The 27,324-nt window shown below is 54.0% G+C and overlaps 1 protein-coding gene across 1 annotated transcript in view; it reads left to right on the plus strand.

Moving 5' to 3' along the window:
• Window positions 1-19,704: 19,704 nt before the first annotated feature.
• The window catches only part of GSE1 (Gse1 coiled-coil protein), a gene marked incomplete at its 5' end in the record, with an annotated part of 105,239 nt that continues 97,619 nt past the window's right edge, over window positions 19,705-27,324 (plus strand). Inside the window, one exon of the mRNA XM_081108118.1 lies at window positions 19,705-19,741. Within this exon, the coding sequence (XP_080964244.1) occupies window positions 19,705-19,741 (37 nt within the window). The remainder of the gene's footprint in view (window positions 19,742-27,324) is intronic.

Here is a 27,324-nt window from a genome sequence, read left to right on the forward strand (position 1 = left end):
GAGCAGTGTGTGCTGGGACTGCGGAGGCCTTGGGGTGGGTTTGGGTAGGGGAGGGAGAAAGGAGTGATCAGGGAGGCCCTCAGCTTAAAAAAAACACAACCGATTCCAGATGGGCTCCAGGTCCCAGGAACGCAAGGGCTGGTGGGGTGGCAGCACCAGCAGCCAAGGATGGTCCCTTTGGCATCTTAAGCAGAATGCCGTGGGAGCTGCTCCCTGCCCAGCTTCACCCCTCCCACCCTTCACTGCTCAGGCTCTTGCTGGGATGTCTTTTGTGAGCAGTTGTGTTTATTTGACCAAGGGCTGGGTTAAGGACTTGGAGTCCCAGCTGAGTGGTTGTAAGGAAATGGGGGCGGGGGGCTCCCTTGTTCTCCCCCAGGACAGACCGGATGGCCTGAGACAATGGGCCCAGGGAGGAGCCAGGTGCTGGGCCCAGGGCAGGAAAAGGATGAATTGAGGATAAACACAGACCCGCCTGTGGACTTGAACTTGGGCTGTAGAGAAGGTTGCAGAGACTTCTTGGATGCTCCATGGAGCTTGGGGGAGAAGGAGCTGGAATGAGGTGGGCGGAGGGAGGAGATGGTGACCAGAGAGAGAGTGAGTGAGCTCTAAGGCTTTGTATACTAGCTTTTCATTCTCACAACCACCCTCGAGGGAGTATCATCCCCACTTTATATATGGGAAACCTGAGGCACAGAGGGCCCCGCTGCAGGCCACGCAGCTGAACAGTGGTGGGATGGGATTTGAACTGGGGACTCTTGCTCCGGACCCTCATTCTTATTGCTGCCCCGTCTTGCCTCTTGAAGTGGGGCTCCCGCCCAGATCTCTCCACCTACCACCTGTCTGAGATGAGCCCCAGCATTGCTTACAGCTGCAACCCTGGGCAGAGACTGAGCACCCCACCCCCCACCCCCCACCCCCAGGGAAGGTAGGTTGCACCCATTCTGGCCTCGGACTCTGAACTCTCTTGAATTTGGGCATACTTTGGGAGGGTATTTTGGGAGGCAGCTTCACATCCATTCTTATATATGTGGGGCATTTCCCACATAATGTCTTCCAAAGTGACCCCCTTCTTCCAAAGTGGGGGACACAGCAACCCATTAACAGAGGAAGAATATGCTAGAACTCTGTTTTTCAAATATTTAAAAATCTCTTTTGCATATACTTTATAGTGGAGAGATTATGAATATATGGGTCCATAAGAACAATTTGTAAATAGCCTGTTGAAAGATGGTGTTCAGAGTTGTTGGTTTTTTATACCTTTAAAATCAACTTTATGGAGATGTAGTTTGCACTCAGTAAAATGCAGACATTTTAAGAGTTCTGCTCACTGGCTTTTGACACGAATGCTATCACTCCAGAAAGTTCCTTCCTTGGTGTATCTTCCCAGTCTTCTCTCCACCCCAGTCAGGTGGCCACTGCTCTGCTTTCCATCACGCTAGGTTAGTTTTTGTTATTTTTATTTCTTTAAATTACGGTGAAATTCACAAAGCATAAAATTTAGCATCGGTGGTATTAAGTACATTCACCACCACCTTTCTCCGCTAACTCCCCTCCCCCCTCCCCGAGCCCCTGGCAGCCACCATCATCCTTTCTGTCTCTGTGAAGTTGACTGCTCTAGAGACCTCATATGAGTGGAGTCCTACAGAATTTGTCTTTTCGGGATGGGCTCATTTCACCAGCATAACGTCCTCAAGGTCCATCCATGTCGTCGCATGTGTCAGTGCTTCATCCCTTTTTAAAGCTGAATCATACTCCATGTGTATACAGACCACGTCTTGTTTTCCATTCATCTGTCGACGGGCACTTGAGCTGCTTCCATGCTCTGGCTATTGTGAGCAGTGCTGCTGTGAGCGCAGTGTACGAACATCTGTCCGAGCCCCTGCTGCCCGTCCCTCCGAGGTAACTAGGGGAGTTTGCCTGCTCTGGAACTTCCTGTAAATGGAGTTACAGTGTGTGCTCTTCTGTCTGGCTGTCTCCGCTCGACGGTCCGTCTGTGACATTCATCCAGAGGGTCACGTGTGTCCATAGTTTTCATTCCTGGGTAATGCTCCTTCGTGGGATTCGGCAGAATTGTGGATTCGTTTGCTGATGGACAGATATTCGGGACTGCCCTGTGGATGAAGAATTAGGGAGCGTGACCTAGAGAGCCAGGGTACGCAGTGTTTCTTGGAACTGACAGTACAGGACCCCCACGTCTGCATGCAGCCTGAGCCCCTCTGAGCAGCAACCTGAGCCAGGCCTCCCCTTGTGCCCCGAAGGGGTCCAGGCATGGAGACCAGGAACAGCAAGACTTGCCCTGTGTCCATGGCTCCTGCTTGATGGCACCAAGATGACAAGACAGCAAGGAGCTAGTCAAACACACGGCTTCCTCTGGAGGCCCAACGGCTTCCAGACCTGGCTTCCAGCCGAGCATTGCCTCCTCCACACGGGGCCACAGCATGGCCTGGGGAAGGGGTCTCTCAAATGGGGAACCAGGCTTCCTTTTCCACTCACCAGACTGGGGGTAGATGATGGAATTATCCAGAAGCCCCAGGCCCCATCCTTCCGTTAACAGGAAGATTTTCCAGGCTAACCCTTGAAGCAGCAAAGGGTAAAGGTTGGCCTTATCAGGGCTCCCTGGAGGGAAGGGTAAACACAAACAAAGCCACCACAGGCCTCTGGGTGGGACGGTTTGCTGATAAGAGGAAGACGAGCTGGGTGGTTTGGGTGAAAGCAGAAGTGGGCGGGACCCTCAATAATCTGGTGCTACATGTGGTCCAGCCCCAAGCCCAGGAGCTGAGAGACCAAAACAAATCAGCCCCTAGCCTGGGGCCCCTGGGGAGCCACCCCCCTCCCCCCACCCCCTCCCCCCTACTCCCCTCCTCCACATCCCCACTGGGCTTACTTGTAATATAGGGCCTGAAGGATCAACTTTCCAAATTCCCTCAGATTTGGGCTCTGGGCCTCAGAGGCACAGCCCTACCTCTGCTTCCTGTGGTCTTCTGATAGGCATTTAGTGAGCACCTGCTGTATACCAGGCAAACATTCATTGGGTGCCTCTGTATACCAGGCCCCAGGCCTGGGCTTTGAGACTCAAAGATGGAAGATACAGTAAGGGATGGGTCAGCAGGACAGTGAGGGCAAGAGGGGATCATGACAAGGTCAGACCCTGAAGGCCATGAGAAAGAGACTCAGGAACTTGTAGGGGATGTCTAAGGGGGAAGTGTCCCAAGGAGGGAGGCCCTGCAACTGCCAAGGATTAGTAGGATTGGCCTGGTCACCAGCCAGGCGTCCGTGGGTTAGGCTGAAGGCCAGAAAATTCTGAGTTCTCAGTGGGGCCTCACTCACTCGTTTCCTTTAGGGAAGTGGGCTGACAAGGTTTAGATCTGGGCTGCTTCGAAAAGGAGAAGCAAAACCCTCTCTTGGTTTATTGCTGATGGAGTTGGCTGCACGGGGTGGGAGAGGCAGGCTCCTTCCTGACGCCTGTGGGCCGAGCCACCTCCATTCCCAGGCAAGGGGGTGTCTCCAAGGTGCCTGCCACTTGCCAAGCATGCATCCCCTCGTGGTGTTGACCTTAGGCAGGGACCTGTCGCCACACCTGACACAGAATGGAATGTGAGGGCCTCACTAGAGGTCTGGAGTGTTCTACACTTTGCAGGTAGTAGCTCCATCTGCCACACTCAGGTCTGGGAGGAATCTGAGGTACAGAGAGGTCACAGGCCCTCAGTGGCAGGAGGTTTTGAACCTGGGGCATCCAGCCTCCAGGCTCCCACCCCTCCAAGGAGGCTGCCTGGCCTGGAATGGCCCCGCTCCCCTGTTCCTGCATCCAAGAAGTGATCCAACACCACCTTGCAGGGACCAGGGAAAGGGGGCTTGAGAGGAAGGGCGTGCAGGTTTGGGCTGCCAAGGAGAAGCAGGCATGGCTGGCTCAGCCACCCCACAGGCTGAGGGAGCACCACTGTCAACACTGTTCCTCAGTCACAATAGGGGAAGGTTCCAGAAACTCATGACCTGGCATGATGGGTGGCTGGAGAGGGACGGAATGTGCTGTGTGTGGGGCACACTCTCCAGGAGTTTGGAGAAGAGAGAGATGAGAGAGGCCTGTAGCAGTCAGCACGCCTCCAGCCAGCAGGACCATCCCAACAGGTGGGGCAGGACCACCCCTTCGCCCATCGCTGGGCGGGAAGGCCCTTTCCTAGTAAGCCCTTTCCGGCAGAGGCGGGGGATGAAGGGGGGCTGGAACGCAAGCCTGCTCATCGGAGGCGCAGCAGGTCCAGGCAGCATTTGCTCAGATGACACAGGGCCTACAACTGGGCTTCAGGTTATCTGTGCACCGCAGTGGCCCATGCTCTCCTGTCCCCATGACAGTAGGTCACTGAGGCCTGGCCTTAGTGAAGAGGAACTGGTCTTGGTTTTGGTTTTCACAGGCATCTGCTCAGAGTGGTGAGGGGGGAGAGGGTGTCAGATGGAGGAGGCAGGAGGAGAGGCAGGAGGAGGAGTGAGGTTCTGCTCCTGGGAGTTCAGTGATTCTTGGCACCAAGCCAAGCTTTAAATATTGAAAGGCTAAGTGAGAAGTCACAGACTGCCAGCCAGACAGACCTGTGGTCACCTTGGATGCCCAGGGTCCCTCGGGGCCTGAAAGTAGGGGGAGGGCTGCAGGTAGGGACACCTTCCAACTGCAGCTCCCATGCAGCAGGGACCCCGCTCCTCGGAAGCTTCCAGAACCACATTCCCAGACTGGATTGTTACCCAGCCCCCCTTCCGAGGCTGTGCCCTGGGTTGCTTTGTATCCAATCTGGGCATCATTCATTCATTCACTTCTCAGCACGGAGTCCCCGCTGTGGGCAGCTGCCACCGAGGCACTGCCCCAGTGGTGGAGAAGCCCAGTGAAGCAGCATAGAGAAAGATGAGCCAGACAAGAAAACTGTCAGGTGTAAGTGAATTGAGGGATTAAGTGCCACAGGAACCCCACAGTTAAATGAGGGGCTGGGGTGGCTGGGGAGGGCTGTGTGCAGCACCTTTGCCTGGGCAGTCAGGGAGGATCTTCCTGAGGAGGTGATGAGGGAGGGAGGGATGGAGGGAGCCCTGCGGATACCTGGGGTAAGAGTTCCAGGCAAAGAGCATAGCCAGTTCAGGAAGAGGCCATGGGAGGCTGTTGCAGCTGGAGTGGAGGGAAGGCAGAGAGGCAGGGCCAGGGGGGCCATCTTACAGGGATCATGGAGCCAGAATCCCAGGCTTGAGCCTGATTCCTCTCAGGGTAGAATTTTCTAGAAGTCACCTGCCTACCTTCCAGGCCTCTCATCTCCCTCAGCCACAGCTGGAAGGGTGGAGAGAAGGCACAGGGGCCAATCTGAACCGTTGCTGGTCCACCCTGGAGCCACCTGTGGCTGCCGGGCTGGCCTGTCAGCAATGGGTTTTTAATTATCTAAATATTGCCTTTGCCCTTTACTTCCCGCCGGGACTGCTGAGCTCTGCAAAAGGCTAGTAGCTTTCAGTAGCTCTACCAGGGTGTGGGGAGCAGGCAGCTTTTCTTCCTCGCCTGATTACTGAGACTATAATCTGCGGGGTTTTATTGTTGAGAAACAATATGGGCATCGTGGCAGGGACTTTAGAAAGTGTATGTTGGCGTGGGAGGCAGCCCTCTCCTGGCCATTTACCCCCTGTCATATACTAGTCTATCCCTGGCCACATGTGTCCTTTATTTATTTTTAACTGCATGTCTGCCCGGCATGGGTACAAGTTTGCAGCTGGGGAAGCTGGGCATGGGTCTGCATCTCAGCTAGAGGCGCTTTGAGGGAGCCGGCCTTGGGAGCAGGCGGGGGGTTTGATTTGGGACTTCACCCTCCCAGACCCGGGGGACAAAGGAGGACAGAGCAGATGAAGAGGTCATGTGCCAGGCTGAGCCAGCTTGTGGGAAAGGAGAAAGAAGGCAGGCTCCACCCTACAGTGCAGGCCCGTGGATGCAGAATTGAAGCCACCTTAACTGCCTTCCCTAACCTAACCTCCCTCTTGCCCTGGGGGGGGTGGCGTCTGGGGACCCCTCCCCACCCCCACCACCCCTCCTTGGGCCCCAAGTCTGCCCAGGCCCACCAGTATCCCTGGACAGAAGTGGCCAACAGCCCACCCTGGTGGATCCAGACCTCCCACCTGGCTCTGCCACCTTGGCCAAAATGGCGTCCCCCGCGTGGCCTGGCTCCTTCCTTCTCGCAGCCTTGCCCGGTCCTGTAAGTGGCTTAATTAAGGAGCTGTGTGGTTTATTTATGTATGGACCTAGCCTAATTGGAGTGTTTGTCTTTTCTCATTATTCCCAGCTGGACAGAGCCGTTTGAACAACAAATGCAAAAAGGCTGGATTTCTCCAACACAGTGTCTATTTTTGAAAGCCTGTTCGGTGCCCCCGCTATTAGCCGCGTGCACATGTTTGCCGGCTCCAGCCACATGCCCGTAAGCACTTAATTGTGGGTGCAGTTAGTCAAGGCGGGCGGCTCTCTGCAGATTTCAGGGGTGAGGGAACCTAATTACACCTGCAATTGAGTGCTTTCGCAGGGACAAAAGATGCCTGTTCAGCTAATTGCAGGCACCAAAATTGCCCCCACAGAAAGAATCCCTGGTAGAGGCTTTGAGAGCCAAGGCCATGAGTTGTAATAAAGAACGGATAACTCAAAATTATAGCGGTGGGTGGGGGCTTGTTTTGGCCTAAAGGATTCAGCTTTCTACAGTAGTCATTACACTTCTGAGTTGTTTTTTTCCCACTGTGGAAGCCGTTTCTGTGGCTGGGTTTGTTTATTCATTAACGCCTGTCTTTGCACAGAGAAATGTCACATTGAAGGGAAATTTGGGGTTAATCACCTCCTCTCACCGATCTTCTCACTGAGTAGAGTGATTCACCAGGGTTACCTGGGACAGACTGATCAGTGCTCACCTGCCTGAAGGTCTCCAGTCCAGTGTGTTTGTTTAATGAGCCTGCAAATATCTACTGAGCTCCTACTGTGGACTGGGCGTGGTTCTAGGGAACACAGTGGTGAACGGAGAGAAGCCCTTGTGGAGATTACATGCTGGTGAGATGTTAGACTGTGCTGCTTCTCTTGTTATGGTTTCCTCTTCTCTGCAGATTCCTTCAGGCTGGCCTTTCATTTGTTTATCCAAGCTGGCAGAGTTGTAGACGCTTCCATAATTTCCATCTCTGGAGTCACTGCAGATCTGCTTGTATTGGCTGTTGTTACTGTTGACTTTCAACCAGGAAGTACGGATTTCTCATGTGCCTGGTTATCTTCAACTGAGTGCTGGCCATTATATTTGGGGGAGTGGGGGGATTTTGCTGACATAATTCAAAGCCCAGGATGATGGTGCTTTCCTTCGAGAGGACTTGCATTTGTTTCTGGCTGGTGCCTAGAGACACTATCACTTTGGAAACTTCTTAATCCAGTTCAGGACTTGATGTTCCTAGGGCAGCACTAGAACTGCAACCTGGCTGTGCTTCTGTACAAGGGCTGGCTGGCTCCCCCTCACTTTCACCCTGCTTGACTGGGTAGTTCTCTGGGGTCCAAGCTTATTATGGGAAAGGTCTCCTATTAGATCCCCAACTTGTACAGAGGCCCCAGGCTTTTCTTTCTGTCCCCCTTGATCTTCAATGCCTTAAAAATGGATGCTCAAATTTTACTCTCTCCATAGATGATGCCCTGGGGGTCAATGTGGCCTTTGTGCTAGCTCAGCACCAGGGGTTCCGGTTTCCCTGTTCCTTTTGGCCTGGTGATTCCTTATAGTCTTGTCAGCTCTTGGCCCTTTTAAGAAGAAGGGTATATGTTTTATTAATCCTCACCCAAGGATATGTTAGGGAAACACTGATCAGTTGCCTCCTGTACGAGCCCCAATGGGTGATCAAACCCATAGCCTGGGTATGTGCCCTGACTGGGAATTGAACCCATGACCTTTTTGGTGTGCAGATGACACTCCAGCCAACCGAGCCACCTAGCCAGGACTTGGAATATTTTTATTCAACTTTTTGGGTTGATTTTACAGGCCATTATGAGAAACGGGAAGTCCAGTCCACTTCTCCAAGCAGGGTGGTGTGGGAGGAGCAGAGGGGGGCAGGGGACAGAGCATGAGAAGAACGTCCATGCTTTGCATGGAGAGTGGCAGGGAGCCACTGTGTCCGGTGGTCAGTTCTGGAGCAGGCAGCCAGGTCCAGCATTTGGGAGAGAATAGTAGAGAAAGAGTCTGAAACCAGTTGACTCCACCAGGGCCACTGGCAGCAAGAGGGCAGCTTAAGTGGAGGTCTCCGAAGACTCAGCCAACATGGAGTGCCAGATCCTGAGCCAGGGGCCCAGCTGGAGGCAGTCACAGCGCAGGCCTATTTGGACCCCTGGCTGCTTCTCAGGCATCACAGGTCTGACCATGCCCCCACCACCCAGGTCCAGCTCTTGGGAAAAGTTAAAACCAATTCTGGCATTTGGCTGGGTCTCACCTGGCTCAGCATGTCTGCCCCACCTCCCACGTTTTGTCCTGGCCCCAAGTACTTGCCATTGTAAGCCACTTGATGGACACATCCGGGCCAGCGACATGGCACAGAGTCCAAGTTCTGTACCTGGCAGCAGAGGGGGCCTGAGACCCTGTTTCTTTAGCACCTTTTGTTAGAGATGAGGTCCCTTCAGTAAAGGGCCATCTGTAGGACAGAGCCCCGGGAAGTCATATTGATGAGCAGTGCTATGGGAACTTGCCTCACGCGGCACAGAATGCTCCACATGCATGTCCTCTGCCAAGGGTGACATCCCTGCCTCCCTGCTTGTCATTTGTGTGACCTTGGGCCTGACCTTTCACTTCTGGAGTTCAGCCTTCCCATCTGTAAAGGGGGCAGCGGTTCTCACTGCCACCACTGAGGAAGAGCTGGACAAGTGGGAAAGTCGAATCAGCGCCCCTGAGCGGTGAAGTCTGGGGACATGTTTTCAGATGCATGCCTTGTCCCCCTGGGTGGAGGGTGCGAGGCCCAGAATGGGGTCTGTTAGTTCAGAGTTTTACTAGAGCATCAGCCAGCTCCCCCCCCTCCCTCCCCCCCACATTTGTGACCTTTGATGGGCTGGAGGGAGATAGCTGTGTGTGTGATTGTATGCATATATGTCAAGATTTTTCAAAGTCAGGACTGGGGTGCGGGGAGAGTGTGAACCCACCCTCAATCAGCAGGCGAAGGAGGAAAAGCGAGCTGCACAGGGCAGCTTTCTCTTTGGAAACCTGTTCTGTTTCTTAAATGTCAGAGTGAGCAGATGGTGTGTCTGAGTTTTATTAATCATGGGCTGTGGAGCTGGAAGGCCTGGGGGATCATTTAGTCCGAGCATCCTACCCAGGAGGAGACTGAAGGCCAGAGAAGGCCATGGTTATGCTGCGCCTGCCGTGTGGGTGACGCTGTGCTGGGACCCAGCCTCCTCTCCCAAGCCCACAGGCCTCCCACTCTACTGAACTGCACAGGTGTAGGCTCCCCACCCCAGGAACAGTCATCCCACCCCCCAATTAAAAGCTGAAGCAGAGCTGATTCTGGGATAACCCGCTCCCACAGACAACCGGAAATCCTGTCTTTGGGGCACATGGGTCAGGATTGTGGTCACCAACTGAGAATGTTCCAGCCATGGTGCTCTGTTCAGCTCAACACAAGCTGGTGCTGTCAGTCAGCTGATGGTTATGAAGCCTTGGGGACCTGGCCACTCAGCACCTGGCTTGTTGGTGGCCCTACTGGGCCCACCTTTTTTTTTTTTTTTAATTGTTTTGATTTCAGAGATGAAGGGAGAGGGAGAGAAAGAGATAGAAACATCAATGATGAGAGAGAATCATTGATCAGCTGCCTCCTGTACACCCACCCCACACTGGGGATCGAGCCTGCCACCTAGGCATATGCCCTGACTGGGAATTTATCCAAGACCTCCTGGTTCATAGGTCGATGCTCAACCACTAAGCCATGCTGGCTGAGCTGGACCCATCTCTTTATCACAGTTCATCTGAGCCACATAACTCCTCCCAGCTCCAACTCTTGACTGATGCTGTTTCCTCCCCCATGGCAGCTGTTGAAACGGACTGTTAACAAAGGGCACCCGGAAGTTCACCACATCACATGATGTTATGAAATTGAAACCACCGTTTTAGCCCAAGTGGGCAGAATGGCTCTTTTGTGCTGTTTTTCCCAAATGCATCCTAGAGCGGTTCCAGTTAGCCATGAGGTGGCTTCAACCTGGGCCACAGCCTTGGTTCTATGAAGAGAGTACGGTGGGTGGGGCTAAATCATACTAGAATGTAATTGGCTGATACTTTTCCCAGAGCAGGTTCTGTTTAGGTTGGAGAGAAGGAAGACTATGGAGAAAAGAGAGAGACACTGAGAGGCCCAAAGCAGTAGGGTGGCCCACCTAACATGTTGGCCCCTCCCCCTTTTTTCCGTACGAGCAATGCAACGTCACCGGATTCTTTCCTGAATGATAAGCGCATCCCCACTTTGGGACCACTGATTTTCTAAGCAGCGCCAGAGGATCAGAGACAACTGGGAGAACACAGCACCTTTATTCATCCCCTCTAATTTTTTATATGGTAAAATTGGGGCCAAGAGAGGGCAGGTGTTTATCCAAGGCCAATGGTAGAACTAGGTCTAAAACTCAGTCACTCAGCATACTGGCTGGATCCTTTATGCTGCATCAGCGATGATCAGCCGGTGTGCCGTAGCAGGCACATGGTGTACCGCAAGAGTCTTTAAAACGTGCAATACCTGACTAGTCGGGGCACTGACATCTTTTCCCTTAGATTGTCAAATAAAAAAAAAAATGACAACAGCCAATACAACAATAGCCATCTGGTGTGAATGAGTCAAAATTATATCTTTTTTTGTTTTGTTTTGTCAGATCTATAAAAGATGTATTTTCTGGTGTGTGCAGATGAGTGAAAAAGGTTGAAAATTACTGTGCTCTTAATGGGGGCAATTTTGTCCCCGCCCTTCCCTTAGGGGGAGTTTGGCCATGTCTGGAGATATTTGCATGGTCACAACTGGGGTTGCTCCTGGCATCCAGTGGGTCAAGGCCAGGGCTGCTGCTAAACATCCTACAGTGCACAGGGCAGCCGGCACATCAAAGAATTATCTGGCCCTAAGAGTTAATCCTGCCCGGGGTGAGAAACCCCTGCCACATCCACGCTTTCAAAACGACCTGACAGAGGAGCTACGCTCTGGGGAGAACATCTGTGTGAGGGACATGGCAGGAGCCCCTTCTGTTCAGGCATGACCCACTGGAGGACAAATAGAGGGCTGTCACTGCATCCACGGAAGGTGCCGCCTCGCCTGTCCGGGATTGTGGGAGCTGCATCGACACCTGTATTTAGGCCATGCGGGACAGCAGAGAGAGCGTGGGCAAGGGACACGTGGAAGGAAGGGAAGTGCCAGGGTTGACCCAGGATTTCTTTGCACGGTAAAGGCAGAAGAAGAAAAGGGGGCCCTAGGCTCCCCACTCTGATTCTGTCACACAGAAGCCCAGTGCCCAGCATGAGAGGGAAAAACAGGCACGAAGCCACCTTTTAAGAACCACATCTTGTTGGCCAGAGGGCTACACAGACCTGAAGCAGTTAGGCCCAGGGGTAGACAGGGAGATCTGTGTGTCATCCACAAACGGTAATTATGACCCCGCAGACACCAGCAGCCAGCAGCGGGAAGGGCTGTTCACAAATGCCTGGTTCCCTTGAACAGCCTCCGCCTGGTCCCCTGCGTGCAGGCACAGGCAGGGGAGAAGAAAGCCTCGTCGGCTCGCCCCAGGCAGCAGAGCAGGACAGTGGCCTAGAGCAGGATCTGAGCAGGCAGGCCACACAGGGGCTGTCACTGCATCCACGGAAGGTGCCGCCTCGCCTGTCCGGGGTTGTGGGAGCTGCATCGACACCTGTATTTTCTCTCTCCCGGGAGACCGTCCTCAATACTTTTCGACAGCGGTGTGCCAGGCCGGTGTTGGCTCTGCACAAAGCAGAACCTTGACAAGCAGAGCTGTCTGAGATTATGGAGAGGCTGCCTCCAGAAGTGGCCGCCTGCATCCCAGGAGGCACGCGAGGACAGTCGGAGGGGCCCTTTCCAGCCATGAGCTGTGTGGCCCCGGCAGTCCCAGATGCCTGATTTCTCGGGCATTCGTGCAGCCCACGGGAAGGAAACCCTTTGACCAGATCATTGCTTGTGCCTTGTAAAGCCATTATTTTGAAGAGTTCCCAAATCCTGAGCTTGCCAACCGCCCGCTCCTACGGCAGACCCCGAACTGCAGGTCCATTCTATGTGTAGACTGCGACATGCCATGTTCTTGCCCTTCCTGGGTTTTTGTTTGTCTGTTAAAGCCTCTTGGCCAGCTTCTACAGGAGGGAGGTGAGGGGGGCACATAGAAAGCAGTTTAAAATGCGGGGTCTCAGTTTAAAGCTTCTTCTGTCCCTCCTACTGGGTGACCTTGGGCAAGTCATTTAACATCTGGATCTCAGTTTGCTCATCTGAAAAGTGGGGATAACAACAGACTTGCTTTTGTTGTGAGGATGAAATAAGATAAATGTACTTAAAGCACCCAGCGCAGTGCTAGGAGTTAAGCACACATCTGTAAAAAGGGTCCTGTTGGTAGGTGTGTGAAACGAACACTGGCTGCTGTAACAAAGAGGCTCATCATTCTAGAAGTTACACTTTATACATACTCAATAGAAGATACACATAGGTCTTTCTCAGTCATGTGCCCACATAATACATAATTGGTGGAGAGGCCTCTGCTCTCAACATTTAGATAGTTGATTGGGGAGCTGCGTCTTCTACACATGGACTCCAGGTCATCCTGGGCGCTGCTGTCAGGTGGGCAGACTGGAGGGAGAAAAGGAAGGCTCATGCAGGGTCCGGATGCAGAAGGTCAGCAGAACCCTCCGTTCATAGGTTGATCTGGCCAGGTGGGCCATTCCCTCGAGCAGATGGCCACACCCGATGATCTCCTGCAGCCCATGCTGCTGCCCAAACCCCAGCCAGCAAATGTGGGTTACAGGATGAGGGGAAGGAGGTGAGAGGCTAGGCAGGTCACAGGAAAGCCTCCCATCCCAGTGGAGTGTTGACTTACGCTTCATGGAGGATGGGCAGCTTGAACAAACAAGCCCTTGCTACAGAGATTGACCCTGCTGGCCCATGGCCATGTCGTCCAGCCTTGGACAACGCCCAGAGCCTACCTGGGTTGGCAGGACAGAGGGTATTCCATTTTTACAGAGGTGACAGGATGTATTAGTTTCCTGCGGCTGCTGTAACAAATTACTACAAACTGGGTGGCTTAAAACATCAGAAATTTAGTCTTTTCCAGTTCTGGAGGCCAGAAATCTGAAATGAGGTGTCAGTAGGGCCACCATGCATCCTCTGAAGGCCCTAGGAGAGATCCTTCCTGCCTCTTCCAGCTCCTGGTGGCTCCAGGCATTGCTTGGCTTCTGGCTGCATCACTGTCTTTCTCTTCACTTGGCCTTTCCCCTCCTTGTGTGTCTTTTTCTAAGGATACTTGTCAATAGATTGAAGGCCCACCCTGATAATCCAGGATGATCTCAGCTTGAGGTCCTTAACTCAATTACATCTGTACAGACACCTTTTCAAAATAAGGTCATAGTCACAGGTTCCAGGTGGACAAATGTTTTGGCGGGCCACCATTCAACCCACTACACAAGTGCAGATGGAGGAAGACCCAGGAGGCCTGGGTAGACCCCTGAGACAGGACAGCACGCCCTGGGTGGGGTACATCCTGGAACCACTGGGTAATAGGAAAGCAAAAGTAAACACCACACAAAGATGGGAACCAAACCTGGGTATACAAAGGTCACCGTGAGGTGTCACCGAACAGAGTTTTCCCCCTTTCTCTTCTGACCTCAGACTTGCTTATCTTGAGACTTCAAGCATTCCACACTGTCCAGTCACCTAAGGACTGGAACCAGATGGGGAGGGGGACGGGGGTGTCCCCTCTCTGTGTGCCCTTGGGTCAGTGATTCACTTCTTGAGGCCTCGGCGTCCTCGTGTACAAAATAGGAGATGGTCATTGTAGTTCTGCTTGTTGTGGGTGGGCACAAGTTCCAGAGGATGGAACAGGAGTGGGCGAAGGCCTGGTCCATGGTAGCTGCTATTGTCACCATTATCCAAAACACAGGAGTAATTACAGCTGTTTATGGAGGGGTTACACACCACTGGAGGGGTTACACACCTGTGACTTTCTGGAATGCGGGAGTGATTTCATCTAGTTTTCCCGGTGAGAAAACTAATGCTCAAAATGGTGACGTCATTGCCAGAGAGCGCACAGTGGAAAGGGGCCCCAGCTGGAATTTGAACTCTGGTCTGTCCAACTCCAAACTGATGGCTATGAACATGGACTCTGGAACCAGCTCAGGTTCCAACTCCACCTCTATCACCTACTGGCTGTGTGTCCTTGAGCAAGGTGTGTGACCTCTCTGTGCCTCATCTAGAAAATGGAACTCCTAATGATGACCTTGAAGAGGGCTGTCATCAGGATCCAGTGAGTTATCCGTGAAAAATGCTTAGAACAGCAACTGGCACAGACTGAACGCTCAGGAAGCAGCTGGCACGATTATCCTAAAGAGGGCAGTGGGAGGCTGACCCAAAGGGGCATTTCAGGTTAATCATGTGGCCTCCCAGCCTCCCCTCTCCTTCCTTTCCTGGAATCCTTGGGGAGCAGTGATCTCTCCAGAAGTTGAGGTCTCGGCCCGGCCTGGACAGCCACCAGTGGGCACACAGAGTCTGGAGCCAGGTGCCCCACCGCTGTGCACCCCAGACTGACCTGCAGCCTCAGTGTCCTCAGCATGTGCTAGGAGGCTATTTTTATTGTGTTCAGCTGATGCTCTTGGCCCTCCAGGCTGTGCTGTGGCAACTGCAGCCCCACTAGAGGGAGTCTGCCGCCCCTCCATTTGGAAGGAGCAGCTGGGAGGGATGGGAAAGGGGGCCTCCTGCATCTTCAGGGTGAGGATCTGGTGGGGACCGTTCTGCCTCCTAGGAAACAGCCAGTTCTCAGTTTGTTTTCCCAATAAGAGATGAAATGGATTTGCTTTTCTTTCCACTGTGCCCAGATCATGGTCCAGGGCTTCCCTCTGACTCTGGGTTGATGTGCAGAATAGGCGGAGGTCTCAGGGAGTTTGAGGGCCTAGTGTGCCCGCCCTTAAGAAGGGGCACTGGAGGCTCAGCCTCTCTCTTTTCTAAATGTCCGACTGACTCCTCACCAGAGGGAGGAGAAGATATTTTTCAGCCAAGCTCTAAGAGAACAGGGGTGGAGAGAGACATCCTGTCCTTGCAAAGAACTCCAATGGTGTGAGAGCCTCAGAAGAGCCCTGCCCTTCTCACCTGGGCATCTGGCAACTGATGGGGTGTGACCCAGAATGGCTGTCCCTCCCATCCCCAGCCAGGCCATAGGCACCCTCAGAGGAGGAGTGGCTCCCCTGGGAATGAATGGCCGTAGTGATGGATTCCAAAAACTATAGCCAAGCCACAAGGGCCTGTGGGAAAGGGAAAATCCTTCCAGCTCCCCGTTCAGCCACATTATGGCAAACAACCTAGCCATTCAGTGGAGAGTCAGCCGTTAAGCAGGCTGCTTGGCATGGCAGGGTTGCTTTATATTTTTCAGCTGTTTTGGCACCAGGTCGGGAGCTGTGGTACAGCCACCCTCCCATAGTGGATCTCATATTTTCCTCCTTTACAAATGTCCCTGTCACCAGGAAATGTCACTAACCTACTTTGAGCCTCCCAGACCCTGGGCCTAAGGAGGCTTAGGTATCACTACTAGAATCTTACAGCTTACCTCCTCCCAAGGGCGTGGCTAAAAGCAAGTAGGGCTTGGCTTGAGCACTTAGAGATAATTTGATGCAGGCATTGAAATACTTACAGAGCAGCATAGATAAGCCAGTGCTGGCCCAAAGGGTGGGGTCCCCTCTTCTTTGACTCCCACTCCTCACCCACCACCAGCAAGCAAGGCCTGGGACCTCTACCAGGGCTACCTCTCCTCCCCAAATTTCAATCCCGGTCGGCTGGGGAGTGGTTGTCTCCAGGGGTCTTGCATAGAAGCCAGGCCAAATGGAGCTCAAGACTAGAGACCCCCTTCACTCACCCCCCCCCCCCACTCCCCGCTCCCCGAGCTGAGTGCATTCCCCACAGGTGGCTCCCAGAAGGCAGACTCTTTTTGGCATCTCTTTCCCACTTTAGCAGGGGAGGAGGGTACCCAGCAGATTGGGGAGCACCCTCCCTCTGTACCCTGCCTGTGATTGGCCCATAATTACAGGCTTATTGCCTGTACAGCTATTGTGTAATGACATGTTTGCAAATTAATTTTTATGGCTCCTGCCATTAGCATATACAGTAGAAGAAGGTTTAGTATTAATTACTACTGTTGTTCGTGTAGTCCTGGAGAATTAAAAACCAATAAAAGAATGACAACAGAAAGTGATAGTTTGGGGATCTTTAAAAAATAGTTTTGTGGTTTTTTCAAGTAGGAGCAGAAATTTTTCCGACCTTATGAGGCGTTAGGGGGGTGGGCTGCGTGCCCTGGTGCCCCCCACTCCCAGAAGGGCGCAGATTATCAAGTATACGGGTGATAAGTGGGTGATAAATGGGTGGGAGGAGAGAGTGGAGTTGAAGCGGAGGCCGGCCCGGGCGGGGGTGGGCGGGAAGGTGTGGACCCCGACCCCGCCGCACAGGCCGTAGTCTCCCTCGCGAGGCTGCCGCCCGCAACCGGCGCCGGCGCTGGGGGAGGTGCGGGGAGTGCCGAGCGCGCAGCCACGCAGCCCCGGAAACAAAGGGCCGCCGCCGCCGAGGGCCGGGCGCGACCTTCAGGGTCAGCGCGGGGTTGAGTGGCAGATGCTGGCGGCGGGCGCGGGCGGCCCGCTTCCTCCGGGTCAGCCGCCCCTGCATCCTCCAGGGTGCCGGAGCGCGCTCCGCCGCCCGCGGGGAGAGGGCAGCGGGCGGGGCGCAGCAGGGGATTAAAAGACGCTTCTCGCACCCCCGGCGGCGCAGCCGGCTGAGAATGCAGCTGCCTGCGAGCTGCACCCACCCAGCCGTTGGTGGCGGCGACGAAGAGCGCCACCCCTCCCTTGGCTCCGGGCGCTCCGCCCAGCCCATTTAGGATTTTTCAGGCGGGGGTGGGTGGGTGTTGGTAAGTGGCACGGAGGGGTCAGAAGGCACTCCGGGTTCCCACATCTCCTCCAGTTTGCTCTCCGGAGCTCTCCTCTAGAGTATCATATTCCGGGAGTTCAATTGTCATCTGAAGCCGCCGCGTTTAGCTGGGACCCCAGGCTGCCGCTTGGGGACCCCTGATTTACGCAGTGGCTGGGAAGCGTTGGCAGGGACCCAAGCCTGGCGTGACCGCGGTGCCCCACCGTGTGTACCTGCTGGCTCAGGTCTGTTCCTCAAACCACGATGATTGTATCTGGGGTCAAAAGGTGACCCCTTAGTGTCACCAAGTCGTGATTCCGCTGGTTGTGCCACCCAGGGGCCCTTCCGAAGGTAAAAGGGCTTGAAAATAAATTGTCACATCGAGAGGCAGCTTTGCGGCAAGCGTTTAAGTGTGTGTGAGTGTGTGTGTGTGTGTGTGTGTGTGTGGGCGCGCGCGCGCGCGCGCCCTGCGTGGGTAAATGGATCCTGTCTCTTTAAAATCGCTGGGCTGGACAATGAGTGCACAGGATGTGGTTTGGCGTTTGGCGGCAGGGTTTTTTCCCCTTCGATTTGGGGAATTATCACATGGGGCCTTCTTGAGCTGGTGTGAAAGAGAGGCGGCGTGGGGAGGAGAGATACAGGCTCCACACTCACTCACACACACTCTGTGCAGTTGATCGTTTTCTTAAACCAAATTAGCCAGGGCTCTTGTTACTATGGTGCAGCCAGGGCTTGCAGAATCCCAGTAATAGCATTTATTAGGTTTATTTGCCTGGAAGCATGCCTTCCCGGATCTGATAATGCACCTATGCAGGGAGAGTGTGGGAGATAGTATCAAACATTTGATTACACTTACAACAGGGATTTTTAAGGGGTGAGGTGTGGAGTGAGGGTTGAGAGGAAAAGGTGAGAAGCCATTGGCCTTAGGAGCACACCCCTGGCCCGCCGGCATATGCGTTTCCGCAGCCCCCCTGTGGGTTTCACAAAAGGCGGGCCGGAGCCCCCGGTAAGGTTTGGGGATCCTCTTCCCAGGCCTGGCGGCGAGTGAACTCCCCGTTCCCGCAGCTGTCAGACGTGGGTGGGGAGGGAGGGAGGACAGGCGGGCGGGCAGCCAGAGCGCGGAATTGGGCAGCCGGAGGGGGAACCGGCAGCGCCCGCAGCCGCCCACTGTTTGCAAGCGGCCCCCGCTTTAGGGCAGAGGGGAGCACCCCGCCGCCAGCAAAAGCACCCTCGCCAGCCTTGGAGAGGGGAGTCCTGCTCTCGGCGCCCCGATCCGGGTCTGCTGCCCGGCTGGGCGGCCGCGCGGGGGTAAACTCGCAAGTGAAACTATTATTATCGCCCTGCGAAGCATGGAGCACTTGGAAGATGCCGCGTAGAGACGGAAGGAGCCGCCGCCGTCTGCAACCGCCCGCCGCTGCGCCCCTACCCTTTCGCTTTCATTAGGGGAGACAAATCTGCTGTCAGGCAGCCAGCTTTCCAATTTACCGATAATGATTCTTGCATGAAAATTGATCGAGGGGCTCTCCACCGCCGTGCGCTTTTGCCTCCCTGCTCTCCTGCTCCTTCTGCCCGGGCTCCCGGGCCCCCCGCGAGTTCTTTCTCCTCCTTTCCCCCACCCCTGCTCTGAGTCAGTGGTGGGACACAGGGCCAAGGAGATAACAAAAAGGGGGGGGGGGGTGACGGAGGGGGAGGGGAGTCGGCTCCTCGGCCTGCTTCCTCCAGCCTGAGACTTGTTTGCAATCGCTGCCTCTTTTATTTACGAGAAGAAATCTCCCCCTCGGTACTTCTTGGCTGTTTGGGTATTAATTTTCTCCTCTCCCCTCTCCCGCTGGTCCCCTCCTTCTCTCCCCCCCCCCACCCCGCCCCTCTTCACCCAGTAGCTAAGGGGAAACGAAAACAAAGCCGATTTCTCCTTGGCAACAAGAGATACCCCCTCCTGCCACCCCCCCCCTTTCCTTTTTCCTTCTGGTTCTGAACGTGAAACCCTGTTGGAAACAGGTCCCTTGACCCTCGCCCTTGACATTCAAATGGCTGAATGGAGGAGAGATTGCTACTCGCACGTCTTGGGGGCTGCTTCTCTCTCTCTTTTCTTTCAAATGAGTAATCCCTGAAGATCTTAACCCCCCAATTTCATCACCCTCACTCCCCCCCCCCATTTTTCTCGCGCTGCTCTCCGCTCTCCCGCCTGCTTCCCTCCGCCGTGCGCCCCCCTCCTTTTTTTATTTGCATCTCAAGTCCAAAAGGCAGAAAATACACACGCGGTGAAGACACCGGGCAGCCGCGGAGGCTCCGGCCCGTGCTTGGTCGTCAATTACCTCATTGTGGATCTGCCAGGGCCAAGGTGGCCGAAACTGCCCGGGTGCTGGCCGAGGGAGCATTTTGATCATCTTAAAGCGGGGAGGGGAAAAAAGACACTGATTTTTTTAAAAAATCGCTGTCGGGATCGCTCTTCTGCCTTTATTTTATTGTTTTGGACATTTTCGAGTGCCGTGGTTTGGACGGCGCTTTTTGTCTCATTGCTGGGTTTTAAGGGTTTTTTTTCCTTCTTCATCCCTCTATGACCACTATGGAATTCTAATTTGAATCATGTTTGGATTGAAGCCGCCTCTGTATTACTTACCAGGTAAGTGAGCTGAGCGCCTCCCCGAGTCCCGCGCGGCGCCGGCGCGTCCCGGACCGCCACCCCACCCAACGCCCCCCCGCCAGACGCCCCCGAGCCTGGGTCAGCGCGGTGGGCCCGCCGAGCCCCTCGCGGGCTGGCGCGCGCGGCCCGGCTGCTCCCGCCGCGGTCCAGCCGGCGGTGTGTGTGCTACGTGCGGCGGGGAGCGCCCACCCGCCCGCCACCCCCACCGAGCTGCTGCCGGGGGTTGCGCGTCTCGCTCCTTTTGTCTGCCCGCCCGCAGCCGGCTCCGCGGCGGCGGCGGCGCAGCGAGCGGCCGGGCACTCAGACCTTCCGAGGTGAATTAAGCAGCGGGTGTGAAGTTACTTTCCTGCAGGCCGACGCGATCGGGTGGCATGCGCCCTCCCCCGTCCTCAGTCCCGCGGCGTATTTTCCTCTCCTTCCAGCCAGCCCCGCGCGCGGTCTCTGCGCGCACCCGCCCCCGCCCCCCTTCCTGCCCGGGATTCCCTGGAAGGTTCTGTGCCTGCCGAGGTCGGAGGAGGGGGCCGGGGGAAGCTCTGGAGGGTGGTTGGCGTGGCTTCCTGTTTTCCTAACCTTCTTGCGCGCTGACAGAAGCCTGCCCAGTAACTTTCTGTTTCGGGGCAAGTCGAGCTTGCAACCCAAAGGGGAGCAGAGGGGGTGACAGCAGGGGGTTTGGGGGAACCTCTCTTGAACTCACCTTAGTTGAACTTTGAAACCTTAAAAATAATGACATGTAGGCTAAAGGGAAGCAGGCGAGCTAGGGGTTTCTGGCGAGGGAGGTGGGAGCCTCTGGGATACCAGGGCCCCACCCGCCGCCCTGTTGTCACTCCCCTCCAGACCCTCCGGGTCGGAGTGACTCACCAGGCTTGCCCCCGGCAGGGCCACGTGACCTGCAGGTCAGGAAGGCAGGTCTGTGTGCGACCTTGTTTTAGGAATGAACTGTTTTTATTTTCCCTTCCTTAATTTGCGAGTTTCTTTCATCTTTCCTGGGCGTTGACACAGTTCCTATGGAAGTTAGAGCACCCATGGATCTGGGGGTGGGGAGACCTCCTGTTAGGGCTTTTAAAATTCTGCAGAAGGGGCCACAGTGGAGGTTTGTGCCTGAACTGTTTTGCTGGGGAACGTGGTGCACGTGGCCCTGGTGTTGGGTTTTGGTTCTTTCCCTCTGTGTTCAGAAGCCCCTGTGACTTTGGCTGAGGCTCCCACAGGCCCTGGAGTCCCTGGGGCGTGGGGGGAAGGAATGGGCCTGGGCAGGACCCAGCTTTGCTGGATCTGGCCCTGGCTGCCCTGAATTAGGGCAAGCATTTTCACCAAGTTGAGAGTGCAAGAGGAGGGGGGGGGGGGGGCGGGGGAGTAGGAAGGACTTTTCTCTATTATGTGTGAAATGTGGACACTTACTCTTTCTGAGTTTCTTTGTGGCCGTTTTAGGTCCCCTGCCCTTTCCAGGAACTGACAAGGTCTGCATTTCATGCTTAGTGTGTACACATCGCTTTTGTAGGAAGGGTGTTTTTCAGGGTCTCCACTTTCTTCTGCATCTCTTTTGCCTTCACTGCCTGAATGCAAATCCAGCATTTGTCTCCCCCCCCCCCCCAAACACACACACACACACACACACACACACACACTGCCCTTAGCTGATTTGATCCAAATTAGAACTGGAATCCCCAATTGACAGGAGGGTTGTGTTCTAACCCGGGGCCCAGTCCTTCCCAGCTCAGAGCCTGATCCATGGGAGCTGAGCTGTTGGAAAGCAGGGACAGTTCTTTCCTCTTTCTATCTGCAGCGCTGCCTCCCTCCAGCCCCCACCCCACACGCTTGCCTTGCCTTGTAGACACCCCAGCACAGGTTTGTGGCAAGAATGAATCTTCTGAAGTACAGGGCATCTTAAAAGCACAGGTGCTTGTAGTCTACATCCCACTTCACCTGCCGTTGGGTGGCTGCTGGCGCATATTTATTCATCAGGTGACCGACCACTTTTCTGTTTACACTGGGACTCTCTTTAAGAAAAGGAGGAAGTGTCAGGCTAGGAAATTCAAAAGCAATGAAGGGAAATCAGCCCTGGCTGGCGTCCTGGCTGGCACAAACCCTCAGCAGCGGGACTGGACCTCAGGGAGGTCAGGAGTGTGGAAGGTCAGGGCGGCCTAAGTCAGTGTCTGCCTGGAGCAGGAGGTGTGTCCCCCACTAGAGTCTTCTCTTTTTTAATCCTCCTCCTAGGATTTTGGACTTTATAATTTTGATATAATAGTGTACAACAGTGATTTTCAACCTTTTTTTATCTCATGGAAACACACACACACACACACACACACACACACACACTAGTTACTAAAATTCTGCAGCACACCAAAAAATACATCCTTTGCATATCTGACCAAAAAAAAAAATAGGTATAATTGTGATTCATTCACATGGATGGCTACTGGTGTGTTGACTTTGCCATTTTTTAATCTAAGGGAAAAGACGTCAATGCCCCTGACTAAATAGTCAGGTGTTGCGTGTTTTAAAAGATCTTGCGCACACCATTGTGCCACGGCACACCGGTTGAAAATCACTGGTGTAGAAGCTTGACTGGGAAGAGCCAGGGTCAAGTACTGTTGCTTCTTGGGCTTCAGTTAACTCATCTCAGAGTAGTAGCTGTAATCGTGAAAGGAGCGGCCTGTTTCTCTTGACCACTGTCTGCCCCCCTGGCCAGGGCTTCACAGGAATTTCTCCTGTAAACCCCTCTCTCCCTCCGAGATAGGTGCTGGTGCCTGTCCATTTCACAGAGGGGGAAAGTGAGGCTCAGAGGAGCTCAGTGACCTGCCCCGCTTGGAAGTGGCGAGCTAGGACCTGAAGCCGGCTGCTGCCCACCGTGCCGGCCAGCCCAGGTGCTGTGGCTCTGTGGCCTCAGGGAGGCAGGGCCTTGCCTGCGGAGACCTGATGCCCAGGTTCTCTCCCTCTGGGACCTGGTCCTGTCCCCAAGGCCAGCTCCCATCACAGAGTCTATAACTCAGGGAGCCAGGGCCCAGAACCTGCCCGTCCAGTTGCTCTCCCCATGGCGGTTCCCAGTCGGGCTGGCACCAGGCACAGGACTAAGGCTGGGCAGTGGAGGTTTGAAGTTCAACTCTGACTCTTTAAGACATGACATTGGGTGACTTGAGCTGCTTGCGCCTTGATTTTCCCGTTTGTAAAGTAGGATCCATAATTGTATCGGCCTCAATATCAGTGTAAGGCAGGGGTTGGCCCTCCGAGGCCTGCTGCCTGTTCTTGTAAATAAAGTTTTATTGGCACACAGCCACGCCCATTCTTTTATGCATTGTGTGTGGCAGCCTTTCTGCTGCAACAGCAAACGTGAGTGGTTGCAACAAGGCCTGCCATGCCTAAAATATTTATTACCTGGCCCTTGACAGGGAAAGTTTGCTGACCTCTGGTTAGGAGATTAAGTGAGTGAATCCTTGCAAGGCACTGAGGACAGTGCCTAAGACGGAGTTAGTGCTTAGCAAGCGATAACTAGAGTAATTATGATCATGAAGGCAGAATTATTTTCAGAGAATTATGGGCTTCTTCGTGGCTGAGCCAGGACTTGAAGTCAGGTCTTTCGACTGGGCTCCTGGGCCTCACAACAGTGTCTAGTCCAGCCGTGGGCAAACTACGGCCCGCGGGCCGGATCCGGCCCATTTGAAATGAATAAAACTATTGAAAAAAAAGACCGTACCCTTTTATGTAATGATGTTTACTTTGAATTTATATTAGTTCACACAAATACTCCATCCATGCTTTTGTTCCAGTCCAGTTTAAGAACCCACTATGGCCCTCGAGTCAAAAAGTTTGCCCACCCCTGGTCTAGTCTCTGTGTGTTCACATTCACTGGTTGGGGCGGAGGGAATTGTTATCCAGCCAGGAACACTTCCTGCGTCAGGAGAAGGAGGCACGGGCTCTGGTGAAGGGAGCTGGGACCAGTGGGTGGGTGGGGTCTCTAATCTTCTCAGACTTTCCTCGGTGCACGCACCCAGTTACCCATTTTCCTGAACTCCACCAAACTTCAGGCTCCAGGGCAGGCAGGGACTGTGTGTGTGTGTGTGTGTGTGTGTGTGTGTGTGTGTGTGTCCTTCATTCTTGGCTCAGCGCCAGACCAATAATAACAATATTAAAAATAAAAATAATGAGGAGGAAGAATCAGCTACTTCTTATATGGTGCCTGTTCCAGACCAGACATGCTGTTAATGTAATCCCACTTGCTAAAGAAACTGAGGCACAGAGGTTGAGGTCATGCAGGCAGGCAGTAAACGCCGCGGTCGGGCTCTGACCCCAGGCAGTCTGGCTCCAAGTCCCTGTTTAATAAATATTTGTTGAACGAGTGAGGGAGGGAATTGGCCGTTGGTGTTGGCGGTGGCGCCCTGGCGGTCCCCTTATCTTGTTCCTGGAGTTCGTGAGGGAGGGCTCCTCAGCTGTCAGCTGACCCCACCCCAGCCCCATGCTGAACTCTGGATGACCCTGATTTCCCCAAGGGATTGACTGTCCACTACGGGAATCTTCAGTAAGGAAACTGAGGCCCAGAGAGGGCTGGGGCTTGGCCCAAAGCCACACAGCCTGTTGGTGGCTGCTCTTGGAGAAACTGTGTCTCCCCAGAACATTTTCCCTTTTACCCAGCTGCCTCCCAAGGGTCAGCCTGGCCTGAGCCTGTCTCTGCACAGTCTTTGACCTGCTTTCGAGAACATTGGTCCTCCCCTGCCTGGAGCTGAGGTGCCTCTGAGAAGTGAACCTTGGCCCAGACGGCCTGTGGGGAGCTGTCTAGATTTTTTTTTTTTTAACCCCCCAGATTGTTTCCAGAAAGCCCCAGTGTGAGGCTGGGTGTGGGTCTCTGGTCAGGCCCACCTGGGTTAGAGAGGCAGGTGAAGGTGAGGACAGGCCGGAACCCCGAACTCCTGACCTCCAACTGCTGGCTCTGAAGTCCCCTGGTGTCACTTGGGGAGCTGAAGCTAGGAGGGGTGTCAGCGGTTGCCAGCTGTGACCTAGCTCCTGCCCAGCTGGTCCTGGGAAGCTGCTGGGTCCTAAGAAACCCGCAGCCATGGGCGGGCTCCGGAACCACCCAGGCCAGTTCTGGGAGCAGGTTGGGCCTAATGGGATCCGAGTCAGATAAAAGGACAGCATTGCTATTTCAGTTGTGATTGAGAAAGCTGCTTATTTACAGCTCAGAAACTCAGCGGGGACAAGCATTTCAGCGCTCATCTAGCACTTTCCAGCCAGTCACTAATTAATCTTCCGATACCCCTGAGAAATGGGGAGGGGCCGCCACATTTCCATCTGTCAGGCTGGGAAAGCCAGGAGCCCTTTTGTCCCAGCTTCAGCCCAGCCCTTCTCCAAGGGGCCTGGTCTGGTTCCCACCCCCCTGCTCAATTTGGTTCTCATTAAGATTTTTTTCTTGCTTAAATGTGTTGTTCTTACTTCATGGGTGGGAATCTGATATCACCCCATTGGAAACTTTCCTGCTCCTTATCTTCTTGACTCTTGGAGTCAGAAGTTTCTTTTAAGCTCTCGGAGCAAACAGTCATTATGATACCTGGATTCCTGCCCTAGAATGAGGCAAGGATGGTTCTCTTCCTTCTGTGCAGGAGGAAGTGGGGCGGGGGGGGGGGGGGGGTCGGAGGGGCAGCTGGCCAGGGCCACCCAGCTCCCAGAGACAGAGCCAGCAGTGGGAGGAAGTGTCTGGACTTGGGCTCCTGTTCCAAGGCCAGTGCTCCGTGTCACTTGTCCATCATCCCCCAGATGTGGACATGTGTGAATGGAGCAGCCCCACTGTGCTTCCTTCTCTCCAATGTCAAGTGCAAATGGGCCCTTTCAGCCATCTAGTCTACCCTGGCATTTTTCACCTAAGAAGACAGAGACCTCGCTGACTTCTAATTCTCTTCCTTAGACTTTGGCAAGATTATGTCGGTAGATGTGGCCTCTTCATCTCCTAGGGCAGTGGTCGGCAAACTGCGGCCCCTTGAGTGTGGCTCTTCCACAAAATACCAGGTGCGGGCGCGCACGTACAGTGCGATTGAAACTTTGTGGCCACACTCAAGGGGCCAAAGAGCCGCATGTGGCTCGCAGGCCGCAGTTTGCCGACCACTGTCCTAGGGTATATCCTGTCATACTCTACTTCTCAGGAATAAAAGTCAGGCTTTTATAACTCCTAAAAGCACGCCCCTCTTAGGGGTCCTCTGCAAAGCAGTTTTTCATCCCTATTTGGAACTGCCTCTTCTTGGTGGTCTGTCTAGCTACACAATCAGAAATTTTGAAGGCTTGGGTGGAGGCTGGGGGAGTACGTTAGAAGGGAAGAGGGAATTTGGGGGTGAGGGAATAAAAATAGATGCAGTGCTTTTTTTTTTTTTAAAGAGCTCCATATAGATTTAAAGTCTTTTTGTTAATTTAGGAACATAAAACCGTGTGATGTATAGCTTGGTTTGCTCGTAAAATTACTAAGTGTGGCATATTTAGAGCTGTGAAAGCTTGGGGTAAAAGGGAAAAAAAAATCAGTGAGAAATTTTTTACAAGTCTTTTGGGAGAAATGCATTTTTCTGGCTTTTTCCCACCAATGCCAGGCCCTCCACAGCTCAGGCTGGGGTTGATGGTTGCCCTGAGCCTGCATTATAGCTGTGGTGGAAGCTGAGGGCAGTGTTGGGGTGGGGCTGCCCGGTTTGAGTTAAGCCAGGCCCTGCTCTCAGCCCCATAGTGTCCTGAGGCCAGGCCGCACCTGAAGCCATGACCTTGAGGGCTCAGTACTGCCCTGTCTTCCTCCCGCTCCTTCCCGCAGCGAGACAGGAAGCGCCCTCTGACCAGGCCTGGACTGCTGCCCAATGGGCAATTGGCCACTTGCTTAATGGTCTGTGGGGTTGGGAAGTCATGGAACATTGGGCTCAGAAGGGACCTCAGAGGTCAGATGGCCACCCCCCTTTCCCTTCTCTTGATTTGGTGGTCTCTTAGGCGTCTCCTTCCTGACAGACCTGTTATGTCACCATAGGTTGTCAGAATGTTGCTTTTTACACAGAACACACACATGCATTAGACCTAGTTCTGTGCTCCTGGGACACAGAACAAACACATCTGTCCCCTCCTAGGTAGCAGCACCCACCTTCTTCACAGGGTGCCTGGCCTTGTGCTGTGTTGACCAGGCAGGAGCAGGGAAGGAGATCTGTATCTTATCTTCAAGTTGCTTCAGGAGCAAATAGGGCTGGAGATGAGCAAGGACAGATTGCTCTGGGATCTCTCGGGACTACCTTGGTGGAGGAAATCTAGGAAGGCTCCATAGAGGAGGTGGCATTGGTGACGGGCCTTAGAAGTGAGGAGCGCTCTGGGGAAAGGAGGCAATACAGTAAGGAGGGATGAACAAGTATAGTGAAGCCACTCTGAAAATACTCAGCATGTGAAGTTCACATCAGGCATGTGGAGAGCTGGGTGCTGGGCCATCCTGCCCTGTTGGGGGTGTTGTGGATTGAGTAATCCAGGTGACAAATGCTGGTGCTGAGGGGCCTGTGTAGAATTTTCTGGGAGTGCAGAGGAGGGGATGATAGGGTTTGAGGTTGTCGTGGAGGTGGTGTCCGAGA

This window comes from Myotis nattereri (genome assembly GCF_964212035.1).
Source record: "Myotis nattereri genome assembly, chromosome: 15".
Classification (NCBI taxonomy): Eukaryota; Metazoa; Chordata; class Mammalia; order Chiroptera; family Vespertilionidae; genus Myotis; species Myotis nattereri.